General features: G+C 42.9%; 1 protein-coding gene across 12 annotated transcripts in view; it reads left to right on the top strand.

Moving 5' to 3' along the window:
• Positions 1-15,737, top strand: part of kiaa1217 (KIAA1217 ortholog) — a 107,744-nt gene that overhangs the window by 74,152 nt on the left and 17,855 nt on the right. For all 12 annotated transcript variants that reach the window (XM_080050376.1, XM_080050371.1, XM_080050374.1 and 9 more), the window contains 4 exons: positions 4,224-4,413; positions 7,415-7,613; positions 9,130-9,223; positions 13,532-14,388. In XM_080050376.1, coding sequence (XP_079906502.1) covers positions 4,224-4,413; positions 7,415-7,613; positions 9,130-9,223; positions 13,532-14,388 — 1,340 coding nt within the window. The remainder of the gene's footprint in view (positions 1-4,223; positions 4,414-7,414; positions 7,614-9,129; positions 9,224-13,531; positions 14,389-15,737) is intronic.

The raw sequence follows: 15,737 nt of genomic DNA, 5'->3' as shown, positions 1-15,737 counted from the left end.
ACCAATCAGTGGGCTTTGTGTAGGCTGGCAGCAGGTGTGGTCCATTAGGCTCTGTCAGTTTTCGAGGCGATGTCTATACTTAAATCTCCATGAGTGACACAGCAGACTCCTGTTTCTGTGCTGCCATTATTCCTAACAATCGTCATTTACTTTAATCGCCCCATCTCGGCTCGGCATGTCAGCCTGTCTGTCAGCCTGCTAACACTGTGGCCGCATTATATAACAGAATCGGTTCTGCTTGGTGAAATTGTCCCTTCAGTTCGAAATTGCTTTTTAATATTCAAGACAGGTAACCGGTAGCAATGCAATGTAGCCATGAGTGCATGCTCACAAGGTGCAGACACAGTGAAAATAAGTCAAATCTTGACCGAGTACAAAATGAACTGTTGTATTACATGTAATACCATTGACCTCAAAGGTTAGAGTATGACATATTTTGGGAAGGCAGCAGGCGCACACAAACGGAGCTGAGCTTCATTTTTAATGACCGCATACTGTTTGTCAGGCCACTGTTGCATAAATGTTTTCAGGATGTCCTGGGTTCGGGTCAGATTTTCTGGAACAATGGCCTGACTCACTCATGCACGCACTCAATCCCGCTTCGTATCCCCTCTCTCTCTTTCAAACACATATTCACACAACACACAGGCAGGACACATTTTAACTACTTATTTTTTTTGTATCATTTATTTATTTATTTTTAAATCTGCGAGCACTGTTGTTTGCCCGATTATCACTTGTCCTCATTACATAACACTTGACATCCCTTTAATGTAAAGCCGCTGCTAGCCATGTTCAAAACAATTAGAGCCCTTAGGATATAGAATGTTGTAGTAGCAAAGAAAATGTTTGCTGCAGCCTGCAACACACTCAAATCAGTTGGAATATTTCACACAGGTCTCAAACCAAAACCACTGACATTCACAGATGACCTACCATCTTTGTAGTATGATTTCTTTGACACCCTCAAGATCTATTCTGTAGACCAGCTCCTTCTTAAGGGGTTCTTTTGAATGATTTTCATAACTCAGTCGTATTCCTTTGTATAAGCTAATGTCGGGTTTCTCACATTCATCAAAGCTGTCAGAGCAAATGCGGTGTGTGTGTGTGTGTGTGTGTGTGTGTGTGTGTGTGTGTGTGTGTGTGTGTCTCCATGTATGTGCCTCCTTGTGTGTGTGTGTGTGTGTGCGTGTGTGTATGCGTGCGTGCGTGTGTGTGTCAGTGCGTGTGTGTGTGTGTCCATGTGTGTGTGTGTGTGCGTGCATGCGTGTTTGTGTGTGTGTGTGTGTCTGTGTGTGTGCGTGCGCGCACCTTGGGGTGGCAGGTGGTGGAGTAACTGATGTGAAATGTGCTGTAGGTGTTAGCAGGTTGAAGCAGGTTTCTACGGTGATAATCAGCGGTCTGCCTGCGTTTTTATTTACCACATCTGGACCCTAAAGGGGGAAGTGGTTAGCCGGGGACAGGAAGTAGCTTTCCATCGCAAAAGCCAAAACGACCACATCACACGTAGCCGCTGTCTGTATAATGATCTCTGTGTGTGTGCACAGCGCATGGTAGAGAAGGGAGGACAGAGGAGTTTAACTGAACTAAATCATTGACCTTTTGGAGGGGACACCTCATTTGTCAGATGTGGACTGTTTCAACTTAATTACTCCTTCCTTTCCACAGGAAGGCAGAAGGTCTCATTTGCAACGTTCTCTACTTTTATATGCCACTGCTTCCTCCTTGACTATCTCCTTTTCTCCTGTGCCATTCTTCTCCAGCTGTCACGTTGTGTGAAGGTTTCCTGAAATGTGGCAGGAGTGACCATTTTAAATGATCAAACTTAGACTAGATGTAACTTATTAAAACTAGAAGTACACAATCTTCCTCTCAAATTTGTCATTCTTACTTCATTCGCGATAAAATAAACCCTTTTTATTTCTATACAAAAAATACTATCAATGCATAAAACATGATACTTAATGAGGGTTCTTCTTCCTCCGGCTTTGGTATTTCAGAAAATATTGGATTACACTGCCAGAGCGCTCTGACATAATTACTACCTACAGGTGATGAGGCAGCCAACATTATCCGACACTCCCAAGGGTGACACAGTAGCGAATGAGAAGTTAGAACAGCGGTGTGGGAGGGCTGTTCAGACCCACCACCACCAACACTGAATACGCTCATAAATCATTCAGTGTTCGGATAAAATTTCCCAACACATGTCTGGTTTCAGGTGACATGTCAACTCCACATGACCCTCCTGTTTGATTAAAAAAAATTTAAGGGTGACTATCATCATGTATTAACAGTATAAGGGCCCTTCTTTATTCATGTATTTTTTTTAAATCTCTGGGTGTTGCAGCCTTAGCATATTTTAATGGAATTACAGGAGTTGAGTGATGGCTCAGCACTTTTGCCTGCTGCTGTGAAGGTGCATCACGCGTGCACACTTTTGACTCAGCAAATATCACACAGAGATGAGAAACACCGATGATGGGGGAAATGCTTGGGACATATTGTATAATATTAACAATGTATTTTAATGGAGCTGTAGAAATAATTACTGGGTGGGGTTTCCTGGCTGGATTTCTATGTCAGTGTCTCGATAAAACTAAAATAAAAGTGGCATGTAGTTGTAAACAAACTGCTTTTAGATTGTGTTGAAGATACCCTTTGCATCTCTCCTTTTAGCCTTCTTTAAACTTTTCTTTTGACTGCCATTGAGATTGAGTTGTTTCCATGGTTCCTCTGTTTAGTTTGATGACCATTTCTTTTTCCATCTCACGCTCCCACTGGCATGTCTTTAGTCTTTTTGTTTTTCTCCTTCTCTCTTCCTTTTCTCCCTCCAGTCTTTACAGGGCATGCTCTCCTCCCTTCACTCTGAGCTTGACATTCAGAGGTACTTGATGAAAATCCAATTGCCCCACAGAGTTAGTCGGCCTTTTATCTTATCTGCATCATGCCTGTGTGTGTGTGTGTGTGTGTGTGTGTGTGTGTGTGTGTGTGTGTGTGTGTGTGTGTGTGTGTGTGTGTGTGTGCGTGTGTCAGTGTGTGGGGCCGTGTTTGCATCCTTTACTAGCGTCTGCTGTGTGACCGCTTAAACCAACCCTTGTGCCCCCTTGTCTCTTAGCTTCTGCCCTGTCTTGTGCCTGCCAAAGCACACTTGGCTGTCAGGCTCAACCAGTTCTGGCCCTGAAAATTCTCCCACAAAATGTCAACCTCACTCAATATAAAAAGCTTAAATTCTTTATTTGCCCGTGCCTGTACGAGTGTAGGAGAACAGCAGCAGCAGCAGCGTGTGCATGCAGGTGTGTTGGAAGATAACCTGGTGGACCAGTCCTTGTGTCTCCAGGTGCATTAGCTTCACGGCACCACACATACTCAAGGGATGACGACGGGCATTTCATAAAGAGCCCAGTGTTCTCTGACCCCCCTCGGTTTAAGTCCCGCCTTGTCCCCATGGAACAGATCACCTTACAGCACCGCATAATAGCTCAATGGCTTTTTGTGGCCTCGTCACACATGGGTCTTTTTGTAACCGTGGCTTGACGATGCCATGTCATACAGATCAGATTACAGAGTAGCCATCATCTTCTGTCATCTTCATCAACTTTTGACAATACAAGTCTTCACCCTTAATTTCTCTTGTAGGCATTCTGTTTAATCTATTTCAGTATGTCCTCATGCAAGGTTTGATCTTTAAAAAAAACAAAACATCTCTCACACACTGTTTCCATCATTATTTAATCAGACCTCGGAATTCAAAAGTTGCGACCCATGAAGTATGATTTAGAAGCTTCCTCAAGCTTGATAACTTGTAAGCGCTGTGATGTTCTGGTGGGACAGTACTGCACAAGAGTGAGCATGTATCGCTGACATACAGTATTAACTCATCTCTGCACTTTTGCATGATGACTGCTCTCTTTTGGTTTATTAAGTCGTTGTGCCAGAATCGAGTTCAAAGTCAACTTCAAACGTGCTTCACTCCGGCTCACCAAAGAATGGAAAAAGATAATTGCTCTGTTATTTTCTAACCCCTCACCAAATGCATCATGTTTTAGAGAGTATGTTTGACACAAATTAGAAGGCTTTGTTGTGGCATTTTAACAATACAAAAACGTGTGCATATATATATATATATATATATATATATATATATATATATATATATATATATATATTGTCCATGGTGTCACCTTTAACGTGTTATATTTCCATGTGCCTTCCTCTTCCAGAGCAGAAGCCCAAAGCACGGTCCACATCCCGGCGTGGGTGATCAGGTTGACCACCTATCCCTGGCCTCCCTGGAGTCATTGGACACCATGTCTGAAGCCGACGCCCCCTCAGCCTTCACCCGAGGCAGCCGCATTCGAGCCAGCCTCCCTGTGGTGCGATCCACCAACCAGACAAAGGACCGCTCGCTAGGTACGCTGTGTTATCAGGCTTTTTTGGGGCTAACAAAGATACAGTCAGTTGAGAAAAATGTCTTTGTATTTGGATCAAGTTTAGTTTTGCCCAAAATGTGTCAATCAGGTGTCTTCCAATTCTGTTTCTCACTCAAAATCAAATCGTCAATCTCGTCCCCACAGAGAAATTCTTCTTAATTTCTTCATATCTTATTGATGATAAAGGCTCCATCTCAAATCTTAGATTGACTTAGACTGAGGTGAAAGTGAATAGACATTAATCCGCTTTAATAAACAACACTTTTTTTTTGCTGTGGTTTGAGCTGATGCTCTCAGCATAACTTTAGAACTCTGTGAAATAACAGCGTGATCTCCCAGTTTCACCCAGTCCAAGTCTTCTCCCTCTCACTCTCCGTCTATCTTCTCTTCTCTCCCCCTCCCCCTTCCCCCCCTCCCTCCCTCTCTCTCCACCTCAGCTCACAGCTCTGTTTTAATTAGAATTCCTTTCCTGTGTAGGGAAAGATTAGGGAAGCCGTCCACAATATGCCGTGGTGTTATTGACAGGATTCAAAATGGGCCGTCTTATCAGCACACATGCCGCTTCATTTGCATCCATATGCAGGAAAACGCTGTGAATGTTGTAGAATTAGTTTGCTGCATTATAGGGTGAAAGTGGTGGAAGGAGTTTGAGAACTCCCCCAAACAAAGTGCCAAGGAGGAAAGTCTTCAGAGGTAGTTCAGCTGCCAGATAATAGCGAAAGCATCTGAGTGGCACACCTTTTGATCAAAAGTGAATTTTGGTGCCAGAAGCGCCTATTTCTTTGCAGAAAATGCAAAAAACCTGTTCAAAAACACTTCTTAAGAAACATGCTCTTCCATGGCCGCATGCACATACGGAGCTCCCATGGTTCACCTTGTTCTTTCTCCCTTTCAAAAACATCAGGACAAAGCGTTGTGACAGTGGGGGGTTATGGTGTGATGAAAGGGGAGGAGAGAAAAAGGGGCACCACTTAACTACAGTGTCCCTCCCACAGTCTCACATGCACACACACACAAACACACAGCCACACACACACACACAAACACACTTTGCCGGGTCCCAGTGGGCATTTTGGGGGCTTCTTCTTGGCTTTGTATCTTGAGCTTGTGCTGTACGAGTTGCCTGCCGCGTGGTCTTTTCCACAGCATCATACGACTCAGCAGAAATCAGGAAATCCTTATGTGAGTATCAGATTTAATCTAGAGTGTGGGATCAAGGGTATTGCATTTCATGGCATTTCATTCTGTGGTTTTAATGTAGTGTTGTTCCGCTCTTTTTCATTGCATTTCAAACGGGTGCAGAATGATAACGTGCGTGTCTCGCTGGAGAAATGTGGAAAACTTTTCAAGCTCAGTCGAGTCTGCAGAACTATGTGCCCATTTGGTCAGGAAACCCACTGGCCATTTGCTTTCCACTCCTGAGTGAAAGCAGGCGCTCAGGAATGTAACACGACTCTTTGTTAAAACCGTGCTATTCAGAATTGTTGCAGCAAAAAAAAAACTGATGTTAAAGAATTCAAATGTTCATAATGCACGCCCAATCAATGGTGCTTTGTCTTCAAACTCATTTGCTTTAATTGATAACATCTGGATGAAAACTAGCCGACTGTTAACCTAAAAGCTCCGGGGGGGGGGGGGGGGGGGGGTAAAGATGAGGTTATTCTGCAAAAGGGCACTTTGATATGTTATTCCTGCCTAGGAGGAACCCAGACAGACCAGAGAGAGCAACGATAGACTCAGCAGTTTTTATTTCCTGGATTTGCCCTCTCTCTCTCTCCCTCTCTCTCTCTCTCTCTGTCTCAGTCTGTCTTGTGGAGCATGTAGGATCTTGTATAATATTTCACCAACATCTGGTAGCTTTTACTGGTTCACTCCTTTTATGGAGTTACACCAACTAAAAACCATACCTCCTTTTTTTTTCAAAACCAGATATTTTCCAGTGAAGCGAATGTAAAAAGTGACATTGAAATGATTGATTTACAGTATGTGTGTCACAACAAGTCGTTTGTTTCAGCAGCTCTGAAGGATTCTCATGAGATATGTGACACAACATAAGAACAGAAACCCAAACGTATATACTGTACCTCCTTTGTTCTTTTCATTTTAGTTCTATTGCTGCAACAGGTAACATCTGAAATAAAAAAAACAATCAGTGCCATGCTGTTTTGAGCAATGAATCAGACAAAGGGGAATATATTTTTTTCCTTTCCCCCTGGCATAGTTTATACAAGTGTGCGGCGTGGGCGTGTCCGTACATTTTGCGGGGGGAGACATCTGTTTTTCTGAAGTGCAGTACAGAAGCCACACCCATGGTTCAGACAGAGGTTCAGGCTTTGGTCTTTTTGATGCAAAGCTTGTGCAGTTCCAACCCCTAAGAACACAGCCATGCTTCTGCCCACCCCCTTCCCTAATCCTGCCCCCCAGCCCACTTTCTAATTATCAAAAGTAATTTGTCTGGACATGTGTAACGTGGAGAGGAGTTAACAAAACTTCCACATGTTATCTATATAATGTGTTATTATCAATATCATTTGCTACTGAAAGTGGGAGCATACACCGTTTTTATACGTTTTTATAAAGTTCAAATGTTGGTATATGCGATGGTACACCAGATAAAACTTGTTAATTGTTTTGTTATTACCAATATTAACCTAGTTCATCCATCTATCCTTTTTAATTCTTAGCAATCAGTCGTTAACACGCTTTGTCAAATACTTTGTGCAGACTTTAAAGCTACTGCTTTTGAAGGTTTTTCCTGTTAAGTAGAAACTGAATGAAGTGTCTTGTCAACAGATTAACACTGCAAGGACGATAGAATTATTGTTCTTAGCATGAGAAAAACCTGGAGACCACAAAACCAGGGAGAGAAACAAAACAGTGGTCTCATCTTGCAAGAAATCACATGCCTTGCTCTATGCCGTGGGAAAGATATTCTCTTCCGGGCTGTTATAACCCCGCTGCCCTTTGCTTTCTGCCTACAGGCGTACTGTATCTGCAGTACGGGGACGAGACCAAACAGATCCGCATGCCCAACGAGATCACCAGCATCGACACCATCAGAGCTCTGTTTGTCAGTGCCTTCTCCCAGCAGCTCAACATGAAGGTCCTAGAGTCGCCCAGCGTCGCCGTCTATGTCAAAGACGACATGAGGAATATGTACTACGAGCTCACCGACGTCAGGTAGAGTTGTGTGTGTGTGTGTGTGTGTGTGTGTGTGTGTGTGTGTGTGTGTGTGTGTGTGTGTGTGTGTAACAAACTGGGATACAATGTAATGGTTGTGTATTGGACGGAATAAGGTTTTTCATTCTCCATAGTTTCACCCTGCGTTCCAAATCGCATGCTTTTTCTTTTTTCTATTCTACATACTACAGCTGATCCTAAAAGTATGTAGTAGTAAGCATCCATTTGGCATACAATTGGGACATACTTTTACTTATTGATTTCATTATAATATCGCACCTTGAACTTACCTTTTGATTGTATATCCGTTGCATTGCTGGTTGTTTTCAATAGGAGGCTCCGTCAATGTGATGTCACTTTCGGTGCACAGTGGATTGTGGGCCGGAATCAGCCCAAAAAAATGCTGATTTCCACTCTAAAAATCCTGACCCGATGTACAGTAGTAGGGCCTCCAGGTATTTTTACGCATGCTGAATCTGACCTGAGCTTTGGGACATCCTAAATATTTTTCTACCATACCAAATATCATGGAATAATGTGTATTCTTGGTGAAGGTCTTTTCCTTTTTTCCGTTCCCTTAGCACTTCCTGTCTAAACTTCCTCTGTACAGGAAGCGTCACTGGCCAGGAAAGTGTCCACTTCCTTCCTTTTACAGCCATGCTAAAAGCTAGTAGGAAGAAAGTTAACTGCAGGTGACGCCCTTTGGCACAATGTCTTGGATAAACCCCCCAAAAAACATCTGTTACTTTCTTTACAGTTGTCCTCTCTCCTCTGTTAAAAGAAATCTATAAAAAAAAGTTTGAGCAATTAAAATTTTACTTTTTTTTTCATTTCTTGAGGTATTTTTATGCTATCCAGAGTGTAGTTTCTAAGGTATTCTGCACAGTGTTGTGTGTATCATTTACAGGCCCACAAAAACACAAATATACTAGCTCACTGCTTTCTTCTCTCGCTCCTTGAATGTACCTGCCTGGTTTGGTATTCACCAGCATGTCTTATGAATAATACATCAGATTCTGTGTGTGACACAGTATGCAGCCATTTGTTTTCCAGTTGTTTTGCAAAAGGAAAAGAAAAAAAAAACATTGCCCTTTGAAGAAACTTTGCCCCGTTGTCTCCAGAGTTCCCGCCTTAAGCGCGATGTGTACCTTGTGACTAATTCTTTATCAGGGCTGTAAAAAAAAAAATACTCATGTGATTCCTGTAGGTGGTTACAGGTGTCCAGGGTGCAACAGTGTAATGAGGGAGTGACACCAGGAAAAGAACGAGTGTGGATTCCCTCTTTCGTTTCATGTACTCGAGCCATGTTTCAACGCGGTATTAGTCGATGTTTTAAATAGACTTTAGAGATCAAAGGAGAAATGTCATATAACAGAGGACTGTCTGAGCCTCTGTCAAGGTACAATCCCTTGGCAGAGCTCATGAAGAGAACTGGGCTGAGGCAGGAGCGGCCATGGTCTGATGGTGATAAATGGGCTGCCTATTTACAACGGGACACCCCTTCTTCCCCTTACAGGAACATTACAGATCACTCCTGCCTGAAGGTCTACCACAAAGATCCAGCACAGGCGTTCAGCCACGGGCCAAGACCTACCAATGGCGATGCCAGGGTGAGTACTACTTCTCAGACAACCCATGGCTGCTGACACAACAAGTGAAAAGGATTGTCTTGCTGCAGGCGAAAATTGAGACACCCCAGTCAGACCTGTTGCATATAGAATAGCCCAGCCTCCCAATTCTTCTCATTCTCACATCCTGTTTGCGGTTAAGAGAAGGAATGTCCCCCTGCCCTGCCTCTTCTTAATCTGTTTAGAGGGGGGTCTCATATTGTTCTCCCGGGGGCCTCGTCTCTATACGCTCTGGTGCTGCTTGCTTAAAGGGACAATTGAATTCAAATCTCAGGACCGATTTCCCTCATTCATTCTTCCCCCCAATGTCGGCGCTAATCTCTTCCTCCCTCGTTCTGATTCCAGCATGTTTGTTTTCCTCCTGATGTAACAATACTAAAGCCCTTAAAAAGAGCCGAAGAGTTTCCTCAAATGATCCTCCTCAAATCCAGCGCTCTAATCCGCCCTGACCCTTTATCCTAAACTGCTGCTCCTCTCTTTTGCCGGCCGCAGATTTCCAGGCACCGGTGCTGCAACATTGTAATACTGCAACAACGAAAAAAATGCGATTAACCTTAGCTATAATAATCCTATTGCAGCATACTGTATGTGCCGCATTAGAGCAAAATAAAATTGATAAGGTTTTAAATGAATGATGAGGTAAACACGATGATGCCTTTAAAGAGGTATTGGTGCAGATGGCGTGATGACTTTGAGGTGCTTTAGAAAGTATGTTTTTAATTTTTTCTGCCGCTGACAGCGTGAGGTAGCTGCGGCTTGCTCTCCGTGACGGGGTCCAAGGGGAAGTGAACAAATGACACTTAAGATAAAAAGTTGACAACCCAAGATGCAATTGAAAAAGTGAATTGGGAATTTAATAGCGCAAGCATTTTTAAAAGCAAGCAGGGAAGGCTGCAAACCCGCAGCAGCCATTCATATTGTGGGAACATTTTTGTCATAGTTGTTTGTGTTTTTTTTACTAAATTGTCCATTTTACAACTCTGGCACTTGCTGAATCAGCAGGGTTGAAAAATAGTACGTACTGGGCGAACTGAAACATATTAAGCAACGAGGAGCAAGGCAACGTTACAAGGAGCTCTTGTGTAAACATTGTGAAATCTAGGCATGGATTCGAGATATGACATGTAGATTGTTGTCATTTATTGGTCTGTCACTGTTTAACCAAGGAGCCAATTGACACAGATACAGAATATTGGCTTCTGGAGTGTGGAGGCCAAGTTGGTTGAATGATGCAGGAAAGGGCCTTTAAAAGAAATTAAATGACATGTGTTGCATTCATTCGAAAATGTATATTCCTATTGCAAATGTATGGCCAGCTGATCTTTACCATGCTGGCAAGTTTGAACAGACACACAAACATGGTAGTCTTAAGCGTCAGCTTTATTATTGGCTGCTGTAAACAGGACTGAAGATGTTTTGTTTGTTTTGATAAGGGGTTTATTTATTTTCTTCTTCTTTTAATAATGAAGTACACACACTGGCGATCAAGGCTATAGGACAACAACTGCAACCTAATGAGCTGTACACCTGTTCAAACAATAAGTAAGGAGGGGGCAGGGATCTACTTCACAGCTAATGGGCTATTAATTGTCTTCTTGACCTGCAGGAATGCCAGGCCATCGGATCAGACATAAAAGTATCATCTGAAGTTACCTAGTTACTGATCGAGGCTTTCTGCCCAAATAGAGCTGTCTCTGGTTATGAATGCGGCACTCTTTTTCATGTGGGTAATTGGTTAAAGGTGGACAGACATACACTGTTACTGATAAGTAACTTGATAAGCAAAATACACAGCAGACTGATGGAATAAAGAGGTATTTCATATTGAAAGCATATCTTTGGTCGTGTTTTGCCCAATGAAAAAAAATCAGCAAATATTTTTAAATCTATTATGTTCTTATGAAAGGATAGTGCCCAAAGTGTTGCTTTGTCTTCATAGATTAGTCAACATTGGCTGTCAGAACTGGTGTTATGTACACATAGCTGGAGGAGATATTTTGTAAACAGAGGTTCAGCTTTTCTCCTCAGGGCAATCGTGTTCTTTTGGTACATATTCAGAAATGTAAAATGTAATGATTGTCTTGTTGTCCGGCCATAGAGCCAGCTATTTTTACCATTGACACATTTCAATATGACCATCCAAGCACTGCTCTTCTTTAACTCTTTAACTGTTTAGCTGGGCTTCCTCTGAACGCTATCCATTCTCCAACACGGCACGATATGTTGGCGGCCTGCCAGATACTGCCCTCATTATTGGAAGCTTAGGTACATGGTGGAAACAAAGACAAGAGTCCATCCGTCAAACTCAAACCAAATCTTTCTCAACCCACCCTCTCATTTGCCTGACATGGCCGCTTGTGGTTTTATTTTACAAGCCTTAACCCCCCTTTTTTTGTTTGTTGTTGTCTCAATGTATTATACCATGTTTTACTGACATGTACAGGCTGTCTTCACAAGGTTGATGCCTTTTTAAGGATATTTTGAGAATAGTTAGTTTACCAAAGGTGTAGCCTAATGTGTGTTTGGGGATTTAGGACAAGTGCTGTAGCCTATTTTGGCAAAAAAAAATCCTATAGGGCTAGGTGCTGAAATTGGCAAGGTAGTCAGCTTGCCACTTTTCATTTTATGTTTGCTGTACAGACACCTTGGAAGGTGAAAATCATCAGGTTTTGATGATGGGCTGCAGTTGCTTTGGCTTCTTGGATTTCCTACTATATGTTGTGTTGTTTGGTCACTTGTTGCAATATTTATGGGCTGTGTGCACTTTCACTGCCAAGTTTTCATCTCCCCCCTTTGTTATCGCAGCCAAGCCCCTTTGTTATTGTACGCTGAGCAGTTGTTGTTTTCAAGGCTCGTTCACACACACACACACATACATCCATTTCACGTAACAGACCCATTCTATTGTTTTTCTATGGTATGTTAATCTGTATCAGTATGTACCGGAACTTAAGGGAAAAATATAGCCTAAATACAGACGACACAACAAAAGCTGTACCTGAAGCTTTTGAAAAAAACCTTGCATTAGGTTTTGACTTGTCTTCCTCTGTAGGTGTAACCCATGAGTCATAGCTCGACAGAACAACAGCTTGTTTGTTTGACAGGAGTTGAAAGTTAAAACTGGGACAGAGATGGATTGGTTTCAGCCCTGTGTTTGACACTCCTCAGCACTGTGTTATCGTAGCCTACTCAGCACATCACATAGTTAATCCAAGGGTTATACTGAACACACGAACACACTACATTTTAGTTTGTTAGCACAGTGAATGTTTACTTCTACTGAAAATGAACTCCAGCAGGCTAAATAAACTCACAATATCTTAGTTTTGCTTGTTGGTTCAAAGCTGGTTCGGTTTTCGTTCTTTTTTCTTAGAATAAAGTTAAGTAAGCTAACTTTAGCTAATGTTAGCCACCATTAGCCTCCGTAAACTACCGTAGGCCTAGCAGCAAAATCTCCAATTGTGTTTGTTTGAGCAAAAGTTTGTTTTGCTGCTAATGAGTTCAACTTTATATTTCTGAGGAATGTGTTATTTCTTCATTTTAAAAGTATCGCTTTAAGCAACCAGTCAGTATGAGAGTTAAGTAGAGGAAGTGATGCTGTGTCATACTCACAGTCACGCAGGTGGCTCACCATATTACCCAGATTCCCCTTTCGCTTTAGCCTACTGTTAACCTGTAAGACTTCTACTCCTACTTTGTAGTTTTACCACCTACATCTTGAGCACTCCCCTTAACCCGAAAACTCACTGTAGTTACATTTTATGGATGGTAAGGCTAAAGAACAGTGAGCTGATTGCTTAAAAAGATTATGCTAACCTGCTGGAGGTGCACTTTACTCTTTATAAAGCCCCAATGCTATCTTCAAGAGAGGAATACTTGAAGTTGGAATTTTTTTTTTTTTAAATATTGTATTCATGCATTGTAATATTGTTTTATGAAAGCCTGTGGGTATAACATCCAGGGCTGAGGGAAATTCTGTACTTTGTAGCCAAAGATTGTAGCCTTGCTAGTAACTATTTTCTGCTGCTGGAAAAATTGCTGACAGTCCATTTTCCTTGAGAAACAACAGTGTAAACTGAGTTAGATGGATGTTTTTGTTTCAAGGGCGACTTCAGTCTAAACATAGCCTACAGGACATATACAGTTAAAAAATAAACTGCAGCTCTTCAGCGGGCAGAATAATGTAGTTTTCTGGACTTACCTTAGATAGATTTTTTTCTTGACCTGTTGATATGAAAAAAAGTGACTCCAGTTTTCATGTATTAAAATCTGCTTTTGTGCTTTTTTCAGATACACGCTGAGATGGCACATGCCGGTCGTGATGGCCCGCACCCACTGCGACAGCCAGGTCCTTCACCGCACCACCCCATGCAGGGAGCGATGTCCCCGCCTCCCCACTCCATGCCCCCATCCCCATCCAGAATCCCATTCGGCCCAAGGCAGGGCTCTATACCTGGCAGCGCCACTATCCCAAGGGAACGACTGTCTTCTGCCACCCCTCCAGCCCGCTCTATCTCACCCTGTCCCAGCGCCATTCTGGAGAGACGGGATGTTAAGCCAGATGAGGACATGGGTGGTAAAAGCCACAGTCTAGCCAGGGGAAATGAGGGGTTGTATGCAGACCCATACTTGCTCCAAGAGGGCAGAATGGCCATGGTTACTGCCCATGGACCACACCCCAACCCTGGGATGGACGGTCCAGAACATGGTATGGGGGGATTTCACCGTGCCTCCATCCGCTCCACAAGCTCTTACGGCGGGCCCAGCCCAACAGATACTATGGATCATCCATCTCTGTACAGGCAGAAGTCTAGAAACAGCCAGCTGCCTACTTTGGGCTCCAAGACTCCTCCTCCATCCCCTCACCGGATGGCTGAGGTACGGATGATTGACATCCATGGCGGGCCTCCTCATGGCATGCCACCACATGGTGTGCCACCACATGGCGTGTCACCACATGGCGTGCCACCACATGGCTTGCCACCCCATGGTGTTCCCATGGAGAGAGGCTCGCCAGTTCGCCAGTCCTTCAGGAAGGAGGAAGTAGCAGGGACCAAGCCCCGGAACAACATGGGGTCACCTGTAGTTGCCGACCTCCAGGGGCCCGTGCAGGGGCCCATCCCACCTGCCAATGACCATCAGACACGGTAAGCACCAGGGGACTGGGGCTGATGTGATTGATACAATTATGATTAAGACATTGCATGGGAGCATGGACTAATTCTGCATCCCAGTTTCACCCTAACAATGAGCTGCTGGTTCCTGGCTCTGACGTTTCATCATCCATGACTTGAACGTCAAGATATGCACATAAATAACAGCAGACTAATGCATCAGTTTGGTTTATGTACAAAACCAGTCCGGCTTATCCGACCATTGTTTTTACAGTATTGTAGACCCAGACCCAGACTACCACCACTGAAACAAGATAGCTGTCGGAGACCCCATTAGCCCACTTTAAATTTTTCCGTTACTCTGTGACTATTGTTTTAACAGCAGTCCCTCTATAGAGTCTTTTCAGTTTGGATAATCCAGCAGCCATTTTGGTACCTGGGTTAGGTTTGTCCACTCTGACGGAAGGAACATAAAACATAGAAAGAGAGCAAGAGGGATGCTGGCCACTTAGCCAGTGTTTCTTTTATCAAAAAGGGGAGGTTACAGACTATATGCGTACTTAGGTAAACCAAAGAAAATATTGACCAGGTTGAATAAGTATTTGAATGAACCAATCAGTCAAACAGATCAGAATGGACCACCTGGGTAGTACAAAAACACCCCATCAGAAGTGGCCTGGGAATCTGGGGAAGAGTGTAGGAATTTGAATGGGGAAAGTACTGTACTTAACTTTCAAAATAAACACAGTCCAGACACTCACTCCTCTGAAGTTGTCATATAATTTAACGATTTGAAATATTCTGTATGACATGGAGTTTAGGCATTGTTGTCTTCACATAGACCCTGGGTCTATTGTCTACAGCACAGCTATTAAAAAAATAAAATAAAAATCCCCCTTGTGTCCTCTGCTGGTGCGATATCCTACCTCAAGATAAATGAGGACATCTGAAAACAAACTCTCTTTTCCAACCTCAAAGCACACCAAGCAATCTCAGCATAAAGGGCTTTCTTAAGGCAGGACAATCTTCCAATTGTCCTTGATTGTCTTCTGAGCGGCCACTACTCATGTTTTATTTTAACAATAATACGACTCTGTGTCAACCTCAGGGTTCTTTTTCTTGTCTTCAATCGTCCATCTTGTTTATTCCCTTTGGACTCATGCTTTTTCTTTCTGTGAGAAGACTGCACTGTTGTAATTCAGAAACCTTTTATTTAATCCAGAGTCAATATTTACTCAGGACATAATTGTTAATCATTTGCAAAAAATGGTGTAACCCAATAAAATACCAAAAAGGAATCATGGTCAGCTAATTACAAACAATTGATTATTCTGTTACAGCCCTTCCGTTTGCATTCTGAGCTAAAGTTTGCTCCAGTGGCA

The sequence above is a fragment of the Ammodytes marinus genome (assembly GCF_949987685.1).
Source record: "Ammodytes marinus genome assembly, chromosome: 21".
Taxonomy (NCBI): Eukaryota; Metazoa; Chordata; class Actinopteri; order Uranoscopiformes; family Ammodytidae; genus Ammodytes; species Ammodytes marinus.
Note: the sequence above shows the minus strand (reverse complement) of the source record. Positions and strands in the feature narration are given on the sequence as shown.